Genomic DNA, 21,410 nt, shown 5'->3' with positions numbered 1-21,410 from the left:
TTGGCCATTGTGAGGTGGAATCTCAGAGTCACTCTGATTTGCATTTCCCTGATGACTAAGGATGTTGAACATTTCTTTAGGTGCTTCTCAGCCATTAGAGATTCCTCTGTTGAGAATTCTTTGTTTAGCTCTGTACCCCATTTTAACATGGTTATTTGGTTCTCTGGAGTCTACTTCTTGAGTTCTTTGTATATATTAGATATTAGCCCTCTATCAGATGTAGGGTTGGCAAAGATCTTTTCCCAATCTGTTGGTTGCTGTTTTGTCCTACTGACAGTGTTCTTTGTCTTATAGAAGCTTTGCAATTTTATGAGATCCCATTAGTCTGTTTTTGATCTTAGAGCTTGAGCTATTGGTGTTCTGTTCAGGAAAAATTTCCCCAGTGCTCACGTGTTTGAGGCTTTTCCTCACGTTCTCTTCTATTAGTTTGAATGTACCTGGTTTTATGTAGAGGTCCTTGAACTACTTGGACTTGAGGTTTGTACAGGGCAAAAAGAATGGATAGATCTGCATTCTCTACATGCTAATCTCCAGTTGAACCACCATCATTTGTTGAAAATGCTGTCTTTTTTCCTCTGGATGGTTTAAGCTCCTTTGTCAAAGATCAAGGGACAATAGGCATGTGGGTTCATTTCTAGGTCTTCAATTCTATTCTATTGATCTTCCTGTCTCTGTACCAATACCATAAAGTTTTTATCACTATTGCCTTGTAATTCAGCTTGAGGTCCGAGATGGTGATCCATCCAGAAGGTCTTGTACTGTTGAGACTAGTTTTCACTATCCTGAGATTTTTGTTATTTCAAATGAATTTTCAAACTGCTCTAACTCCATTAAGAATTGAGTTGGAATTTTGATGGGGATTGCATTGAATCTGTAAATTGCTTTTGGCAAGCTCTGTTCATTTTTACTATATTAATCCTGCAATGTGTGCTTTGAGCTTTAGTAAGGTTTCTTTTATGAATGTAGGTGCCCTTGCATTTGGATTATAGATATTCAGAATTGAGTTTTCATCATGGTGGACTTTTCCTTTGGAGAGTATGATGTGTCCTTACTTAATTTTTTAAATAACTTTTTGTTGTAAGTTGATTTTATTTTATATTAGAATGACTACTCCAGCTTGTTTCTTGGGACTAATTGCTTGGAAAATTGTTTTTCAGCCTTTTACTCTGAAGTAGTGTCTGTCTTTGTAACTGAAGTGTGTTTTCTGTATGCATAAAAATGTTGGGTCCTCTTTACGTGTCCAGTTTGTGAGTCTATATCTTTTTATTGGGGAATTGAGTTCATTGATGTTGAGAGATATTAGGGACCAATGATTATTGTTTCCTGTTATTTTTGCTATTAGAGGTGAAATTATGTTTGTGTGGCTGCCCTTTGGGTTAGTCAAAAGATGATTACTTTCTTGCTTTTTCTAGGGTGTAGTTTCTCTCCCTGTGTTGGAGCTTTCAATCTATAACCCTTTGTAGGGCTGGGATTGTGGAAAGATATTGTGTAAATTTGTTTTTGTCATGGAATATCTTGGTTTCCCCATCTACATTTATTGAGGCTTTTGCTGGATATAGTAGCCTGGGCTGTCATTTGTGTTCTCTTAGAGTATGTATGACATTTGCCCAGGATCTTCTAGTTTTCACAGTCTCTGTTGAGAAGTCTGATATGATTCTGATCGGTCTTTCTTTATAGGTTACTTGACCTTTTCCCCTTGCTGCTTTTATATTCTTTCTTTGTTTTATGCATTTGGTGTTTTGGCTATTATGTAACATGCATTTCTTCTCTGGTCCAATCTATTTGGAGTTCTGTAGGTTTCTTGTATGTTTATTGGCATCTCTTTCTTTAGGTTAGGGAAGTTTTCTTTTACAATTTTGTTGATTTACTGGCTCTTTAAGTTGGAAATCTTTGCCCTCTTCTATACCTATTATCCTTACATTTGGTCTTCTCATTGTGTCCTAGATTTCCTGAATGTTTTGAGTTAAAAGCTTTTTGCATTTTGTATTTTCTTTGACTGTTGTATCAATGTTTTCTATGGTATCCTCTGCCTCTGAGATTCTCTCTTTCATCTCTTGTATTCTGTTGGCTTCTTTCCTAGTTTTCCATCTCTCTGCAAGCTGGAAGATAACTGTAAATAGGACCTTTCCTCATAAACAGAAGCAATTGAAATGACAGGGCTCTGACGACTGATCAAAAGGATAAGAATGGGACACATCTTTGGTTACAGGCTGAGCAAAATTCTAAACTCTACAGGTTTCCTACCTAGAAGCTGATGGCCATGAACAAGAACAATACCATTGCCCTCTGCCCTTCAGGGCCAATACAAATTAATCATTTGGACAGGAGTAAAATCCTCAGGGAAGCTGTTGCAGAAATTTTACAAATTGTATAAAGTCTATACAAAGTTTAGATCAGCACAACAGTACTTTTGGTTTACTATCACCTCATAAGAGCCTTGCTTTACTCTATAAGGAATCTTACTTATCTAAATAATATTCATTGTATCTTATCTGAATTATTGAACACAGAAGGACTGGGTTGCTGATGGCAATGAGAAAACCTAAATCTTACCAGACATGATTGGATGACTGGGGCAGTTTGCACGAGGAAATGCTTTGGGCCTCAGCATGGCATGTAGGTATGTAGGGATATATTCATTGTTCATATATAAGCAATAGTAAGTACAAATAAAGAAGCCAGAGTGGTAAACACTGACTTGTAGAGAAACAAGAAGCCAGGATGAAGAATGTTTAAGCATCTAAAACAGCAACAAGCTCTTGCAGACTGATAAAAGTAGAGTTGCTTGGGGGTTCTAGAAAAGGAAGCCTATGTGTAGAGCACACTGAAAAGGGTTAGGTGAATTTGTGGTATGTGTAAGGGAATACGTGGCTGAGGGTCCTGGATGTGGTCCTGCATGTGGTGAGGAACTAGACTAGAATGGATCTGGTTTAGGAAACTGACTAGTCTCATGTGTGCTACTGGCAGGGAAGACATTATAGTTAAAACATACACAATTTCTTACTGCTCAATTTCAGCCATAATTTTCTTGAAGTTGGCATCTCTGTCCAAAGTGTAGATAGCTGCAAGCCACAGCTGCTGCTGTGCTGTCTTGAAGCACTCTTAAAGGGACACTAAAAGTTTGAGTGCTGGTCTAATGTCATTTCTACTAATTTATCATCTACTTCAGCTTTGCGCTTTGGAAATATGACTGTCTCCTTCCAATTCTCTTAGGATTTTCAAAGACTGAATATAATTTCTATGTCCTGGCACTTGTGACTGAACAGCAATCATATAAAAATATTTTTACTTAGAATTCCTGAAATAAAAAGATCAATCAGGCCACAGAGCAGTTCCTCAGCTGCGAATGCTCATGGCTGCCAGCAGATGTGGTTGGTTTCCACCCTCCAGGTGACTCTTAAGTAGAACAAAAGGTCCATTCACCTCTGGCAATGGATGTTTGTTTGCAGTTGACCTGCTTGGTTTTGTTTGTTTTGTTGTGTGTTTAGGACATTTTTTGACAACTATACATACTCACTTGCGCTTTTCAACAGGATTCTCGGAATGAGGCCATCATCATGAAGTAAGGTCTCCAGAAGCAGGCTCCACTTACACCATGGCTGGGATAAGAGCAGTTTCAACTGAGCCTGGGCCGTCAGTCCTCCTTCTGCTGGAGGCCTTTCAAGAATGCAAGATAAGACAGAGTAACAGAGTTGATCTGTCTATGAAATCAATAGCTTTAAAGTCCAGATGTAAAGTTAACTCCTTTAAATGTCTATTTCTCCCAGATTAGTCTGTAAATGCTTTCATGAGTGTTTACTTTAGGGTTACTCAGGGAAGGAATTACATTTAATCTCAACTAGCAAATTAACTATTTGGTAGCCTGCCAAATTTAAAACAGATACAAAATAACTATGCCTATATTTTACAGATCTTTCTTTTTCTTTCTCTCTCTCTCGCAGTGAGTACATGTATGTGTGTGTGTATGTGTGTGTGTGTGTGTGTGTGTGTGTGTGTGTGAGAGAGAGAGAGAGAGAGAGAGAGAGAGAGAGAGACAGAGAGACAGAGAGACAGAGAGACAGAGACAGAGAGACAGAGAGACAGGGTTTGTGGAGCATGACTACATATGCATTTATTTTGAGTGTCTTCATTTGTTTGCTCTCTAGATACATAATGACTGTCTGCTGTATACTATTAGCTTCTTGTCTTATACAGGGAAAGATGTTCTAGTGAGCGTTTCAATACTTGGAACTTTGCTTTACATTGAATTTGCTGGTAAAACTAGAGGAATTCAAAGCTTTTGTGAAGGGCCAGCCACAATCTGATTACTTAATTAGAAAATCCTTAAATCAACATGCAATTATCAGAATTAATGCTACCACTCACCTAGTGACCTACTTAAGTAATGTCATCAAAGAGAAATAATTCCAAGATAAACAGGCTTCAGTTTTCTAATCTGTTATCAGTTTTGAGCAGAAAACCAACTTGCCCAGAGAACTGCTTTCATTGACAAGGGTATCAGTACCTCATCAGAAAGTGGGACTTACCAATAACATTGTTGAACTTTTCCCTTTAAAATCCTGAAATTTGGATTCCCTAAAGGTGAGCAAGAGTGATGGCCTCTCTATCAGCTCCTACCTTCACGTTTTTGCCCTGTCTGAATCCCCGTTCTGACTTCCTTGGATGATGAGCTATCATGTGGAAGCAGAAACCAAATGACCCTTTCTTTCCCAACTTGCTTTTGGTTGTGGTATTTGATAACAGTAACCCTAAATAAGACATTACCCTTTAATAAAAATCCCACTTTCTCTGCATACTCTTCACTGAGTGTTTCTCTTCAGAGTGACCTCTGTATTAAAAATTATGACAAGCTTGCACAGTTCGGCACTTAGGAGTGTCTTGAAGAGGAAAGAGGAAGAAGGATCAAAGATGGAGATAAAGAAAGTTTACAGCATCTCCTTGGCATGGCATCGAAGACATTTCACTGCTTCTCAGTGCACAAAATGCTCCAGTCTATACTTAAATTTTGATCCAACTGGAATCAAGGGCAACCCATTGGGCATTTGGGCAATGTGAGGTAGGGGAATTCCTACCATGACTGGCTGCTGGGACAGACTGGACAAGCAGCCAAATTCTCAGATTAGAGGAGAAAAGGTCACAGCTGTGAGCATCTCAGGAATCTCCAGTCACTGTGCTGCTCTCACAAGAGCTTCTGATGTGGTTCCAAAAGACCCAGTAGCCATCATTTCTTCCTTTCTGAACCTTGGAACCTTGGATGCTGGGTTCTAGGAAGCCCTACAGGGGTTCATGAGAGTTGGTTGCAGGTGTCTTTGGTTTGCCAGCCTTTCCTATGTATGAATTATATTTGAGTTAATGTCACTGTTGAAGGCCTGTTTTGCTAGACTATAGTCAGGATCTCTGAATGACAGTTGGAGCATAACAGGAGCAAGATCATGAGGGAAGGCAGAGATTTCAAGGTGGAATTTTGTATTGTTGATGAGTTTAAGACAGGGGACTTTCCTGGTGGTGTACAAAGTTGACTAGAAATAACTGGTGTTTTAAGCTGAGTCCCTTGGTCATAAAACAAAATAATTGGATGTCATTTCATTTCCCTTTATCAGAATTCATGATTAATAAAAACCATCATTTAACAGAGGGTTTTTAATGAGATACACCTCAATTCTTGGATCTTTCAACTTATCACAGATTTTGAAATGTACAGTAGAATAAATCACTATGGAGAGAAATAAAGTAGTACAAACATTCCCCAGTCCCCAAGCTCTGAGTAATGAATGCACTAGAGAGTCTGTGTGGGGCATATGGGGAAGCATATGTTCACTCTTTCTTGAAGCTGGTAGAGCTGTGAAAGTGAGATTAGTCTGAAAAATGACAGAAAGGGAAAATTTGTGCGTGTGTGTGTGTGTGTGTGTGTGTGTGTGTGTGTGTACCAATGTGTATGTGTCAAATTTTACTATGACATAGAGTAGAGAACAGAAATTTATAAATCTATCAAGACTCATGCACTTTGTCCTGGAAAACTGAATAAATCTATGGTTGGATTGTACTGAAATTATACTCCAGGAAATTCTAGGCCATGGGTTGGCCCCCAAATTCCTCAAATCCTGATATAATAAGGTTCAATCTTTATTAGCTTATGGAAATTACAAAATATTATATCATAATAATGAAAAGTTTTAGCTCTACTTTAGCTGTATGACTATAAAATTGCTCATTTATAATTTCTCCAATTTTTATATGTACTCATGAATTTTCTGAATGAGTGAACTCACTCACCCCTAGCGCACACTTTTCCTAGCTTTCAACTTAACTGTAAAGTCCAGGTCATGAGAAACTTCTACATCATACTCAAGATATGACATGAGCTGGCCTTCTGCTCAGGTTTTATGACTGTAAGTTAATATATCCTACCAAACATGTGTCTTGGAGAAACTACTAGTAGATGGTGGAATGAACTATAAAATACAATGCTGTGTAGACATGCAGTACTCTTAAGGTCCTCTCTTTTATGGTGTTGTCCCCAACAAACTACAGGGGCCTAGGCACCAGGGGGTGAAAGAGTGAGTCTCTTCTGAGTTCAGGGTGATCTACTGGGAAATTATCTTCTTTACATTCCCATGGCCCCAATCCCACAGGTTCTTGTGGGAAAAACAGCCCAACTTTTTGATGTCATGGTGTAGGATCAGAGGAAGCTCTGAGTATGAGAAGCAGATGAATTTACATGTGAATGTGTGTTGCTGATAGGAGTACAATGAACCTAACATCCCAGACCAATGGGAACTGCCAAAGTCTGGCTCAGTTTTAGTGCAAAGACTGACAGTGTATGCAGAACTATCAACCAGAGCTTCCTCCTCCAAGATGACGGAAGTCTCAGACTGCTTGGTCCTGATTCCCTAAGCTGACTCCTTGTTCAGCTGTACACAATATACCTATCACATCACTCCAGATGTGTAAAATAAACCTACAAGTCTACCAGTGTATCAGATTCTAGCCCCCCTGATCCCAGCTTTTCTGTACACATGTCTGTGTGTCTGTCTTTTTTTCATTCCCTTATGGTCCCTGTCAGATCAGCCTTTGAGGATGACGGTCTTAGTGACTCCACTGGGAAAGCAACATAGGTCAATAGGCATGAACAACAGCGACAGCGGGAAGTCAGCAGAGGTAGTAAAAGGAAGTGATGAGGATTATCATGACTAGCAATTGAAAACTAGAAAAAAAAAAGAAAGAATGATAAACACCCACAGCAGGAACTAATCCAGTTGTTTAAGTACTAGTCTGTAGTTATACCTTTTATTGGGTGTGAGGAGGAGGGAGAAGGAAGGAAGAATTGAGTCACAGAGTCTCTGTAGAGCCTTGGCTGGACCAGAACTTGCTCTGTTCTGGGACCTGGTTAGTGTCAACATCTGTCTCCTGAATGTAGGTTGAAAGGAGAGTGCCTTGCCCATTTTTCTCTTCCTTCTTTCCTTCCTTTCTTCGTTTTTTTCTTTTCCTTTTTTAGAAGTTGCAACTAGTCTTCATTGTGGAGAATCATGATAGGATTCAGAGAACTTAACATGGGAAGAGATCTCGATGACTGAATGATGTACCATTTAGGAATCTACGGTTTCTTTTCTCTAGCTCTTGGCTCGTGCGAGGTAGATCGAAGGAGAACGCTTTAATTTCTCTAATTTTGGGCCAAGATGGACTATAATGCAAGAGAATAAAGGTTTCTAGAGAGGAGCTAGGGAAGATAGTACAGTGAGTAGAGCATGCAGGAGAATAAAACTTTCTAGAGAGGAGCTAGGGAAGATAGTACAGTGAGTAGAGCATGCAGGAGAATAAAGCTTTCTAGAGAGAAGCTAGGGAAGATGGTACAGTGAGTAGAGCATGCAGGAGAATAAAGCTTTCTAGAGAGGAGCTAGGGAAGATAGTACAGTGAGTAGAGCACAATGTAGTTCCAGCACCACATGAATCAGGTGTGGTGATGACACCTGTAAACTCACCACACACACAGGTCTGGGGGTGATGCTTGTAATCTTGGCACTTGAGAGGATCAGAAACTCATGCTTTCCTTTTGCTATATAGCAAGTTCAGGGTCATTTTAGGATATGTGAGATTTTTTTCTCCAAAAAACTCTATAACTAAGGACTGACAGTCAGAGTTGTTTAGGCATTCTGTTTCAGAAACCTTATTCTTTGGTTTAGTAACTGGAACTGGGACCAAAAAAGTATTTTTCATTGTTTTCTACTCCAAATCTCACAGGTCCCACCCACAGACAAACAAACAAACATACAAACAAAAAATTACTGGCAATTAAGGAATGATGAGGGCTAAAGAAATAGTCTTTCCTGGGGCAGGGCTCCTTATTTTATCCAGTACTAAGTGGTCAGCCCTAAATCATAAAAGTAACACCAAATAGACTGAGCATGTGTGTTTATATGTTGAGATGCACAATCACAGACAAAGACACACACACATGCAGGAGACAATAACAATTTTAAAAAGTCAATTATTTCTACAGAAAATAAGTGAGAACATGCATGAGAAATACTGGAAAGAGGACGGGATGAAAGAAAATTATCTAATTATGTTTGAATTTTTAAAAATAAAAAATAATTAAAATAAAATGTATTGACATATAAAAAACAAACTAACAAAAAACAAAACAAAACAAAACAAAAATCCAAAGATCTGGAAGGCTTAAGTTCAGCCAGTCTTTCAATGGTTGCCTTGAAAGACCGCCCAAGTCATTCTTTGCTTCACTATCTATCTTTTTTCCCAGTGTCTCCCCTCCCCCATTTAGAAAATAAATGATTTCCTTTGATATCTTTGTGCTAGGATCTCTTTCTCAGGAATATTCTATTTGGAACGTGAATGAACATACTTAGTGCATATCTTAATCCATATTCTGAGAATATCGAGCACATACTCCAAAGTCCTTTAGTTAGTAGATGAGGCTGCTTTAAATCCAGGTTCCTCTGATTTCAAACCAATGCTCCTCCCTTTACTTCATGTTGTCCCTCATTAAGCTTGAATATTTTGTAGATAAGTTGCATTTTTTTCTGGTATAGAAGATGTTTGGCTCCATTCAACCCCCCCCCCCCAATTAAAGATACCAAGTTTTTAACCCCAGACTGAGTTTGGTCTTAAGGTTATGTCTCAAATTGGAGCCATGTTACTTAAGATATAGGAAATGATTTCAACCAGATGGTTTCTGGCATGTATCACTGGGAGAAATTTATACCAGAAAGCATAAGGCACATTAATCAGAGAACAAAGTCAAAAACATAACTCAAGACAAGCTGAGGGCCGCAATCCTGGTGGGGGTGGGAAGCAGCAGCATAGCACTCCCAGCTTAGGACTATTTTCTGTAACGCATCTTTCAAAGAAAAGAAGTGAAGGAAACTCTTAAAGTCACCTTGTCTTCTTTCTCCAAGGAGACAATTTTTTAATTTGGGTGACACTTAGCCATATAGACATATGTAGACACCCAGCTGCATAGACATATTTAGACACCCATCTGCACAGACATATGTAGACACACACCCAGCTGCACAGACATATGTAGACACCCAGCTGCATAGACATATGTAGACACCCAGCTGCCCAGACATGTGTAGACACTCAGCTGCACAGACATATTTAGACACTCAGCTGCACAAACATATTTAGACACACACCCAGCTGCACAGACATGTGTAGACACTCAGCTGCACAGACATATTTAGACACACACCCAGCTGCACAGACATGTGTAGACACCCAGCTGCACAGACATATGTAGACACACACCCAGCTGCATAAACATATGTAGACACCCAGCTGCACAGACATATGTAGACACACACCCAGCTGCATAAACATATGTAGACACTCAGCTGCACAGACATATGTAGACACACACCCAGCTGCATAAACATATGTAGACACCCATCTGCATAGACATATGTAGACACCCAGCTGCATAAACATATGTAGACACCCAGCTGCATAGACATATGTAGACACCCAGCTGCCCAGACATGTGTAGACACCCAGCTGCACAGACATATGTAGACACCCAGCTGCACAGACATATGTAGACAACCAGCTGCACAGACATATGTAGACACACACCCAGCTGCACAGACATATGTAGACACCCAGCTGCACAGACATATGTAGACACCCAGCTGCACAGACATATGTAGACACTCACCCAGCTGCACAGACATATGTAGACACCCAGCTGCACAGACATATGTAGACACTCACCCAGCTGCACAGACATATGTAGACCTGCCTTGACAGTCAAGCTACCTTTGCTCACTAACACAGATTTACATTCTTAAAAAAAAATGTTTCCTGTGAAAAAATGTTATGTTTGTGCATTCCCGCACCTGTGTATGTGGTATTGAGAATTAAACTGGAGGTTTGCACATGCTAGGAAAAACTCTGCCAATCATATTCCTTAGCTCTCTTTCCTAGGTGTTTAATTCCTTAGCATTATGTCCATGGTGGTTTAAGTGTTAGGGAAATTCAGGGTGTAAGCATCTCTTCCCCTTTGGACCAGCATGGCCCAAGAGATAAAAACAAAAAAAGGAAACAAGTATTTTTGAGGTTAATTAATTTTAGTTTTGTTAATAATGTAACATTTCAGTCATGAGTTTATGGGTCTCTCTGAAGTCCTAATATAGCCATGAGTCAGAAAGACAGTAGAGACCAGAGGTCATTGCCATCCCCTTTCAGGAACTAAGTTATCTTTCTGAAGACATTGACTACTATCAGTCCCTGACATCAGATAAGACCCTACTACTGAGAGTTCCAGACAGGTTTTTTGTTTGTTTGTTTGTTTGTTTGTTTTTGACATCACACTTCTTATAAGTGGTAAGTGTGGACATCTAGTGGGAACTGAGTTCAATTTTCTTTCCCTGTTATCAGCCTTGTAGTAGATCCTTTTAACAGGTTTAGATAATTAGTAAACTCTGCCAGTTTCTGAACCTCTTTACAGACCAGTTGTTATGATGGCTGCCTAGTGGATGTGGTGACAACTGGTGATATCTGTCTATCTACATACCCATCCACCCATGTATCGATCGATCCATTGATCCATCCATCGATCCATCCATCCATCCATCCATCCATCCATCCATCCATCCATCCATCCAACCATCCAACCATCCATCCATCAATTTATCTGAAATTCCTAGTTCATCTGACATTTTTAGTTCTTTAAATAGCTATCACACATGCTGCCTTTGGCACTGAAAATCTTTCCAAAGGTCCAGATACTGTCCATCCATCTTCTAGAACATCTATGTAAAAGTTCTTAGCGATCTTTCCCTGGATGGCTCTGCACTTGCACTTGGCATTTCAGAGTACACACTCTCCCATGTGTTTCCTCAGTGCTGGGTAAAAGCTTGCCAGCAATAGCTAGGAGACTCTTAAAATATTTTATATGAAAATATACATACATAATTTCCCATCCCTTTCCTAAGAGGCAGTTTTTATCCTCCTGTATCAAATCTCAAAAATATTTAATATTGTACTTTGCACTAGATTGCTCATTCATTCATCCAACTACTATAGCTGACTTCTAGACCAGGGAGATGGAAGAATAAGCAATTATGGGATTTGGAAAATGATTCGTTCATATTTTAAATAATTATATAAATAAAGATAAAAATTATACTTATAGAAGCTGAACAGAGGAAAGGCAAACTAAGATATAGCAATAAAATCACACTAATCTTTGAAGTTAAAAGGCTTCCCTACAGAAGTCAGTGGGGCCAGGGATATGAAGGTAAATGGGCACTCCCTCATTAAATAAAGATGAAGAGGTGGCAAGTCAGGTGGGAAGGCTAACTGTGAAGGAACACTTCACAATTGTGATGGTTCTCAGGGAGTTTGGAGATGAGGCATAGAAAAATGACTTTTGCAGATCATGCTAAGTGTGTGTATCCATGTGTGTGTATCTGTCTGTGTGTACATGTACATGATATGCTATGTACATGGTATGGTACATGAACATGTGTGTGATACTCATTGTAAGACTTTAAGTTATAGGTATGAAAAAATAAAGCTTAATTAGAAAAAGTTGGTTTGGTTTGAAAAATTCAGGCTGTAGTTTAGAAAATAATGGAAATAAAACACAACACAAAAATTTACAGAAAGCTTGCGCACTGAAGTTCAGAGTGTAGTTTGTTGGTAGAGTGCTCGCCAGGCTCAGCATTACCTAGAAAAGCTAGAATGGCAATGCAGTCATTGCAGTAATGATGAGAGAGATTATGTTGGTTTGAACTAAGGTAAAAGTGGCTTTAAGGATGGTAGATTAAAGGTTTAAAATCACCAAGACTTAGCAGTAGGGTGGAAATCTAGGAGGAAAAGAGGCTCTAGATGCCCTCCTAAGGATGTGGCCCACACAACCAATGACCTTACCATCAGCTCAGACAAGGTTGGATAGAAGAGATTCAGTTTGGAAAGGATAGTGTCTGTAATCTCCAAGCACATACTTCAAGAAAATACTTATATACATTGACATCTATGAGTCCATAGTCTTGGAGATACTATAACTAATTTTAATAGAATGGAGTGCAAAAGAAGTGCAGTGGGCCACAGATCCATAGCATCACTTTTAAAAAGTTGCCCGATTTGCATTCTTTTACCTGCTGACCTCCAGTTGAACCAGCACCACTTGTTGAAAATGCTGTCTTTTTTCAACTGGATAGTTTTAGCTCCTTTGTCAAAAACCAAGTGACTGTAGGTGTGTGGGTTCATTTCTGGGTCTTTAATTCTATTCCATTGATCTACAGAGTGAGTACCAAGACAGCCAACCATACACAGAGAAACTGTGTTTCACAAAGTAAAACAAAACAAAAAGTTACATGATAGAACACTGAAGATATTTAATATCTCAGGGCAGGTCTGCAGACATGATATAAAAAGAGACATAAAAACTGTAATAAGAAAGGAAGAAGGAAATTAGTGAGCTGTCCGAAGATGGTGGAAGTCAGCGACAGTACTGTGTGGTAGTCACCTCAGTATCATAATTGAGTTTGCTGTATTTCTATCCTGAGGAGAGATTTTTGTTTCAATTTTCCTTAACCACCTCTTCCATTACCTGTATTGCATAGCAACAAAGCTTACATGGAGAAAGTCTGTGAAATATGCTTATCAAAGAAGTGACTATATCTTCAATTATATGTATATATATATAGTATCATATATATTTATATATATAGTATCATATAGTGAGGCCAGATATTATTTAATATGTCTAGACTGAGAGATAATATATAAACTTAAATAGTGTTCTCTCAAGTAAATGCACACACAAAACAAGCTTTTCAGCCAAAGAGTAGCCCTGGTATTGTCAGGAGTCATGACAGGACAAGCTGAATACTAGCAGGTGATCCTCCTGGGATGGCCTGCCCCGGATTATTGTACAATCTGCAACAAATTCGCCCTTATTAAGCAAGGCTATAAGGGAATTAATTTCTTGAAAGATTCCTGCTATTAATATGCTTTTTCCTGTTATTATTAAACATATATAACAATCATTAACTAATAGTACACTCCTCAGGAGCAGATCTCTGCAGATCTACAAAGATCTTCTAGTGATGCTATATAGATAAATAGATGGCTTTTTAAGTCTTAATGGTGATCCTATAAGAAGTCCTAAAATTATATCAGTGATTATTAAGGTCTTTTATAGTGGGGCTGGTATTAGGTCCTTTTCTGATAGTCAAAATTGCAATGAGAACTTTGCCAGTCTCCCAAGTGTCACCAGTTCATTGCTCTTAGTAACCAGACTTTCTCCTACTCAGAGCACATTCCAAGAGGTTGTAAAACAACTAACCAATGGGAACTAATGATTTATTACAGGTACTAAAACAAATGATAAAATAAACCAGATTAACCTGGTTTATCTATACAAAACTTCACTAAAAACTTAGTTATGGTTTTAAACCTTCAGTGATCCTGTGGAGCTGAGACAGGTGATGGATGTTTAGCCAGATAATTACTCCTAGTGGATATGCATGTAAACATTATCTGTTATAAACTTCTATTTCAATTTATGATTTAATTTTTTGTGTGAACTTGTGATGAACTTTGTAACATGTGACCATGTATTCTGAACGATGTATAAGTACTAAGAATAAAGAGAGTAGACTAGAATTTTTCCCTTCTAGAATGTTTTGCCTTTTCCACTTAGAGAAGAAAATTTTTCCCTTTCACTACTTAGAAGAATTTCCACCCCCCCCCCCATAGAATCTTTCTTCTTCTTCTTTAGATAGCTTTCATAGGAAACTTTTTATAACTTAGTAATAAACATTATAATCACTTTTCTAAGTGTCCCTTTTTCTTCCTGACACTTCTGACTAGCAGACTGAAAGTTAGGGCCCAGTAATACCAGCTGAGATAATATAAAGGCTATTTACTTAATCCTTTGCTATTTTCAGGAAAAGATACTAAGTGCCAGACAGTTTAGTTTTTGGCCTTAGAAGAACACAGAAGACAGGTCAGCTACAGTAGTATAGTAACTTAGACTTAGGTAAGTAAACGTTTTATTATACAGCCACTCTAATTATCTTATAAGACAAAGTCTTACATCCACTGATGCTCTCCCCCCTTCACCGCCTCAAGAAGAACCCCCTCCCATGCCAGGGCTGCCCGCCCCCCAAGCTTGGTATCAGAGTATTGAGTCCTCAGAGAAGACAATGAACAGTAGAAATGACCACCATGTTTATTCACGCTGACTGTGCCACTCATGTTCAGAGTGTACTTGTGACCTACTTAGCAAAGGAAGATTTGAAAGTTACTTGCAAGTTTTCAAATAGTTTAATAAGGATTCAAGTTTAGGAAGCATAAAAAAGTATTAGAAGAAAACAGTACAAATTAATATGATGGCTAATCTTGGTTGTCAACTTGACCATATCTGGAATCAACTAAAACCCAAGCCTCTTGGTACATTTGTAAGGAACTGCTCTTCATTGCATCATTTAAGAAGGAAAGCCCCATCCTAAACCGGGGTCATATCTTCTCATGGCAGTTTACATGAAATGGCACAAAAGAAGGAAGCTTTTGTTCTTTGCCTGCTTTCTTTCACTCTCACTGGCAAGTTCATCTCTCCTGCTGCTGAGACACTCCTTCACTGGCCTTACAACCTACTTCATCTGTAGTCCAACAGAGACTGAAGATCAGCTGAGAAGCCAATCCTCTTTGAATAAACAACTATTAGATGCTTGGCCTGTCTGTTGGGAGGCAGTAATAGACCAGCCAGACTATAGTCTATATAAAACCCATAATAAGTCCTTTTAGTACATATTGATTCATTCTATCAGGTCTGTCCCTCTAGAGATCTCCAACTGCTTCAATTACGAAGACAGTGTCCTTTTTTGAATGTTTATATGAAATCACTGTATCCATGTCATCAGTTGATTTGGTCCAGTCTACCATGACACTGGTATTCTTTCTAAGTCACAGTGTTGGCTCATGCCAGTGGTAGGGACCTTAAACATAATTTATTTTACTTAATGCTTTGGAAATACAGTAATTTTCCTAAAAGTAGGTCTTCACAACTGTATTGCCAGATGCTAGGAGAGCATAATATTCACTTACTTATTACAGCCCTCACAGTAATGTTATACACAAGTTTATTTTCTATATAACGTTCTGCATTTTTACTCTTTTTAGAATTTCTTGGTTTTATTGCTTTTTTCTAATGTCTAGCCTACATTTAATCAGGCATCTTTAATATTTCTGAAAGCTGATTCAAGTCTTTTCTGAAATAATGTATAGGTACAAGATAAATAGATGTCATATTCAGTAAGATGTTTGACTGGCTCAGCAAGGAACAGTACTTGCCCCCAAGACTGATGGCGTGTTTAATTCCCAGAATCCCATGGAGAGGAGGAGGGAGAAAACAGACTCTACAAGTTGTCTGACTTTCACAAGTAAGTTGTGACCTGTCCCTTCCCCTCCAATAATAAAGAAACAAGCAAATAAATAAAAGCAAAATTAAACTACTATGCAATTTCATAAAATTACTATAGAAATTCATAAAATTTCAGTGACCTCTTTCCTAAGTTTTCTCCTTTATTTAAATAAACTTTCTTGTATGATCATCTAACTCATACATGTTCTAGAACATTTCTGTTGCAGAACAGTGTTCTCAGGAAGAATCTGGAGTAAAGGAGAAGTAGAGAAGGCTTGCCTAAGTGTGGAAAGAGGATTGAAAGGAAGCAACTTTTGAGGCCACACATTGCTGGCTGAGGACCCCCTCCCCCACCATTGCCGCGCATGGCAAATATAAATCAATAGTGATTTCTTTTGAAATCATTTTTTGATGCCCAGATTATATCTCTATTCTGAACACACTGGGCTGAAAGGCATAAGCACCAAACCCTTCTCAGTACATCATATGGCCCCAGCAGAGGACAGTAGTCAGAATGTCACTCCTCCAGTGGGAGACAGGGAAAGGGTGGCCATATCATACTCTGCATGGAAATTCAGACCAAAGGTGTTCCACAAGAATGAACCACAGGGAAAAAAAGGTCTAAATTAGAGAATGATCAACAAATACAAGTTAACAATTGCCAAGCCTTAATCATGCATAACGACAGTGAGCTAACTTGAGGAGAGAAAAATGACAGGTGCTTGGCAAACAGGGCCCAAGGGGTGCAAAACAAGCTACCTTAAAACAAAAGACACATAATAAAACCTGCTCTACACATGTTCAATAATAGTAAAATGAACAAAGTTCATTACAACGATTTGCAGAAGAAGGCTGGCTTTGAGAAGAATTTTGAGACAATGCTTACTTGCCATGATAAGACCAGACAAGACTAAAGACTAAGAATAGGCAAAATAAAGAACTCAAAAAGTTCTGTCTTTTAGTATTTATGATTGATGCTTGTATATGTTGATCTAAGTAAGGGGGAGAAAGGACAAGCCACTATCACAGTAGATAACTCAAGAAATGTGGACAGCTGGACATAAAATGCTGGGGAAAGCACTAGCACTCAGCCAGAGCTATAGAGGTACAATAATCTGTACAGAGTTTGTAAATCCACCCATTAGAACAAAGAATAATCAGAGAAAACGGATTTGCTTCTTGCTTTCTTTTTCTCCCCCAACTCCCCTGCTTCTTGCCTTCTTGATTTATTTTTATCTTAAAGAAGTAAAATTGTACTCATAAGAAATTTTGAAGACACAGATATAAACAAAATCATGTGTAAAAATCCCACAGGAGATAAAAACTTAAATGCCACCTTGGCCTAAACCCTCTGATATCTGATGGCATTTTTTTCTGTAGTGGTTTGTGTGTGATGGAATTGTACAGACCAGTGCTTCTTTGTTGTGTCCAACCTCCTAGTAATGGTTGCTTACTGGGAAACAAGACTTGCCCTATCCAGGGAGTTCAGGGCACCTATCAATTACCTTAAATCTCCTTAGTAGGTTAACACTGTAAACCAGTATGGGAGGGGACCAAGCAGAGAGGAGAAATCAAAAGGACATTTTACCAGTGACTAACAGAAAGACTGTTGTGGAGAATTCTTCAGGCACACACATGGACATCCACTCTGAACGATTTTCCCTTGAAAGGCGAAGGCACTTTTGCCAAGACTAACTCAAGTGGAATAGGACTGACTGGCTTGTAGACCTGCTCTCCAGCTTCTTTTTCTTAAGAAACTGCTACCTGATTCAGACAGCACCTTTCTCTCTACAAAGTGCTTATGTACCCAACCAAGACTCACTGAGGCTAAGAGGTGATAGGCGTGAGGCACTTGGCACCATGTAGGCTACGCATATTGCTTTAAATCGGACTGACTTGAAAAATTCAATTAGTTATAATTCTCAATGATTTATAGTTGTCATATATCCTTAAAAATCAATCTTTTTATTGATTCCTTGCTAATCTATTGTTATATCTATCCTGTAAGCGATTTTTTTTCCAGTAGCAGTATAGAACATTAATTTTCTATTTTCTCTTGTAAACAATGCTTTAATAAATATCTTACATATAAAACTTCATTAGCATCTCCACTTGATTCCTAACAGTGAGCTTCTGAAGTGGATTTCCAAAGACATTTTTTAAGGTTTCAGCACAGGCTACTAACATGGCCCCAGAGATCTGGCACCAGACACCATCTTATACTGAGGATGAACATGGGATCCCAGAGCCAAACCGTTATGTCAGAGTGTTTAATGACAGAAGCCAAAGGAAAAAAACTTCTTTTTTCATTTACAATTGGTATAGGGAAAAAAAAGACACTAAGTATAAACATTAACTATCTGAAAGGTAAAGTCATTTCTGTGATAACTTCCCTAGTTGAGCTGAACTAAGCAGAGATGAAAGTGAAAATATTATGAAGCCTCACCCACAGAGAAAACGCCCAGACAGGAGAGAGCAAGCAAGCTGAAAATATGCACTATGAACTCAGGATGACGGTGACAGCATGCACTGAACCTGCACAGGTTATAGCACTGAGGGGACAGGCAGACACAGGACCCCACCCTAGCCAATCTGTAATGGCTAATGGTGTATTTCGCAACATCCATCAAGACTCCTTTAGGTATTCATGATATTTGATTCTTAGATACAAAGGAGAGGCATTTGTCCAATGATATATTCTTCAAAGAATCAAACTGTCATGCTACATAATGCCACAAAATGTCATCAGACTTTTTCTGAAAGTACATTTTACACTGTGAATGCTTTTTCTGGCTTTTAAGTGTTGTTAATTAAATAATAAAGATAAAAGATCTTGTTCATAATTATAAAAGTTACTCCTCTCAAGTTCTCGCCAAGACTTGAGTTAGGCTAAATTGACAATATAGTTTTGCTGTCTATATCACATAATTAGCTGCACAACTGTCAAGTCCCCAATCATAGATCAAGAATGAATTTTTAAATAGCTAGGTAATTAGAGTCAATAGAGTGATGTTCTCAAAACCCACCTTTTCTATTACATAATATGAGTTAGAAGAACAATCATGAGTAATGTGGCTTTGATGGGGGGGGCTTAAAATTGTGGGATTATCAATTTCCTCAGTTACTGTCAAGTTCCTTTTGTAAGACTCCATCACACCCATGAAGCAAATGTGAACAATGTGTAGAAGAGTCACAAAATGAGAGTGTGGAATTTGGAAGTTCCCACCTGAGGAGAGAAGGGAAGAGCTGTGACACACACGAAATCCAGTGCAATGGCTGATTAGACAGTGGAGTTAAGGAATTTGAAGCTGACTCATCCATGCCATGCTGAAAAGTCCTGGGGAAACAAAAATAATTGTTTTGGAATATACAGGAAACATTAACTATGAAGAACAGTAAAATAATTTTGGAAACTAACTCAGTTTTCACAAGCCAATTCATTTTTATATAAAGTTGTATCATTTTGTTGAGGACAACTCATCCACCAAAACAACAGAAACACACACACACACACACACACACACACACACACACACACACCAAGAATTATGATCATAATGAACCATTGTAGACCAAGGCATAGATATGTAGAGGAAGGTATAGTTATGTCATTATTATTTAATTTTAGAAATTCACATTAGGAAAGGTAGAACCTGATTAAAAAACAAAAAAGGACACAACTTTGCTGTGGAAAAAAAAAAGCTGTTCCTATCACCTCACGCTTTTGTCTTGCATTTCATCTTTTCATATTTCCTAAATTTGACTTTTCTCTTCCCTCGTCTTGCAGAAATGGATTATCTTTGAATAAATCTGCTTGGAGATTCTTTTTTTTTTTTTTTTTTTTTTTTTTTTGATATTAACTGTATCATCATCTCCTTAAAACCATTTTGCTTTAGTTTCACTAGATTTAGATCAGAGAAAAATGCCCCAAATAGTTGTCAAAGTCAGTTACATATACTTGCTCAATGCAATCCACAGAGGGAAAGAAAAGGCAGACAGAGGTTAGCTTAGTACCAGGGTGTGCTTTTCTAAGGAGTCTCCCCTTTGTACCAGCAATGAGGAATCCTTAAAGAATTTAAAGCTCCCCACTCCTGCTGGTCTCCCCTCATACAGTTCCTCCCCTACCCCCTCCCCTTCTCCTCTGAGAAGTGGCAGGATACCTCTAGGTATCACACTACCCTGGCACAAGTCACTGCAGGACTAGGTGCATCTCTCCCCAGTGGGCCAGACAAGGCAGCTCAGTTATGGGACCCACAGGCAGGCAACAGGTTTAGGGACTGCCCTGGTTGTGGGGGAACTGACTGACCTGCACATCTTCTACATATCTGTAGGGGGCATAGGTCCAGCCTGTGCTTGCTCTTTGATTGGTATTTTGGGTCTCTGGGGAGCCCAGCAAGGAGCCAGGTGGAGTTCATATTCCTTCCACATCCCTCAATCTTTCTCCAAACTCTTCCACAAGAATCCTTGAGACCCATAGCCAAACATTAGATGGAGCTCACGGAATATTGGAGTTTCGTGTCTTATAGCATAGAGTTCAGTAGCAGTAAGGAGTGTAGATTGGGAAGGATCACGGATAACTGCACTGATATGATACTAGATCAGTGAGAAGAGCCTAAACTAGCAGACAAGTGTAATAATCCCTAATTTCATAGAAAGAGCAACAGGCAGTCTTTAATGACAAGGGGTTTAACATGGCATGAGGGTGCCAATAGGAGAGAAAGGTCAGTGTAATGTGGTAGCCTAAAGAAACTCACAGAAATCTCACCTAAGTTTAGTCCAGAGGGCCGTGGGCATTTGAAATACATCTAAAGAGAGGCATAGAGTAGGAACTTGAGTGTCCTGCTCCAGCATATACAAAAGAAGTCCGATTTGAAGATTCCCCATGTGGAACCCATCACACATGAGTGGAGGAATTCACCCCACTGAAGGAGCAAGAGATGAAAAGATAGTGGAGGACAGATCTTTGGACCAGCATTTAAAGTGTGACATGAGAAAAAGAAGTAACAAAACAAAACCACAGAAAAAAGATAATCAGAGAAAAGGCAAAGAGCCAGGAGGAAATGATGTTAGGGAGGCTGGGTAAGACCACGGCTCACAACGTCCACAGCTGCAGAGGAGGTAAACAGAGGAGACTACGGGAGTTAGTCATGGCGTGCATACAAACGCCGTTGTCCTTGTTTGTTTAGTTGGATGGAGGGAGAAATAAAACTGCAGCGATTGAGCCACCGCAGGTCACACACTAAATGGATCTGAATGAAACACAACAGTGGAGAAAAGGGGCTTCTAATATGGGGGAAAGTCAGGGGCCCTGGGGATCAGGTAGAAGTTATACTTGAAAAACCAACGCCACAGTGTGGTAGATAAAATTTATCAGAATAGCTGAAAAGATGTTCTTTAGCTGAGAAAAGAGACACAGTGATCAAAAGCGTATCACGGGATGTAGGGGGGAACTGGGATGAAAATGTTTATTAAGCAGGATGTGGAGAACCTCCCACTTATAGTTTGTCTTGCCTGCAGG

The 21,410-nt window shown here is 39.0% G+C and overlaps 1 protein-coding gene across 1 annotated transcript in view; it reads right to left on the bottom strand.

The window, feature by feature from the left end:
* Positions 1–21,410, bottom strand: part of KIAA0825 — a gene marked incomplete at its 3' end in the record, with an annotated part of 180,580 nt that overhangs the window by 30,800 nt on the left and 128,370 nt on the right. Inside the window, exons 13-14 of the mRNA XM_080924848.1 lie at positions 19,119–19,229; positions 3,510–3,657 (exon numbers count right to left, since the gene is read on the bottom strand). Coding sequence (XP_080780974.1) covers positions 3,510–3,657; positions 19,119–19,229 — 259 coding nt within the window. The remainder of the gene's footprint in view (positions 1–3,509; positions 3,658–19,118; positions 19,230–21,410) is intronic.

This window comes from Micromys minutus (assembly GCF_963924665.1).
Source record: "Micromys minutus genome assembly, chromosome: 11".
NCBI lineage: Eukaryota > Metazoa > Chordata > Mammalia > Rodentia > Muridae > Micromys > Micromys minutus.
The sequence above is the reverse complement of the archived record's forward strand: the minus strand, read 5'-3'. Positions and strand labels throughout refer to the sequence as shown.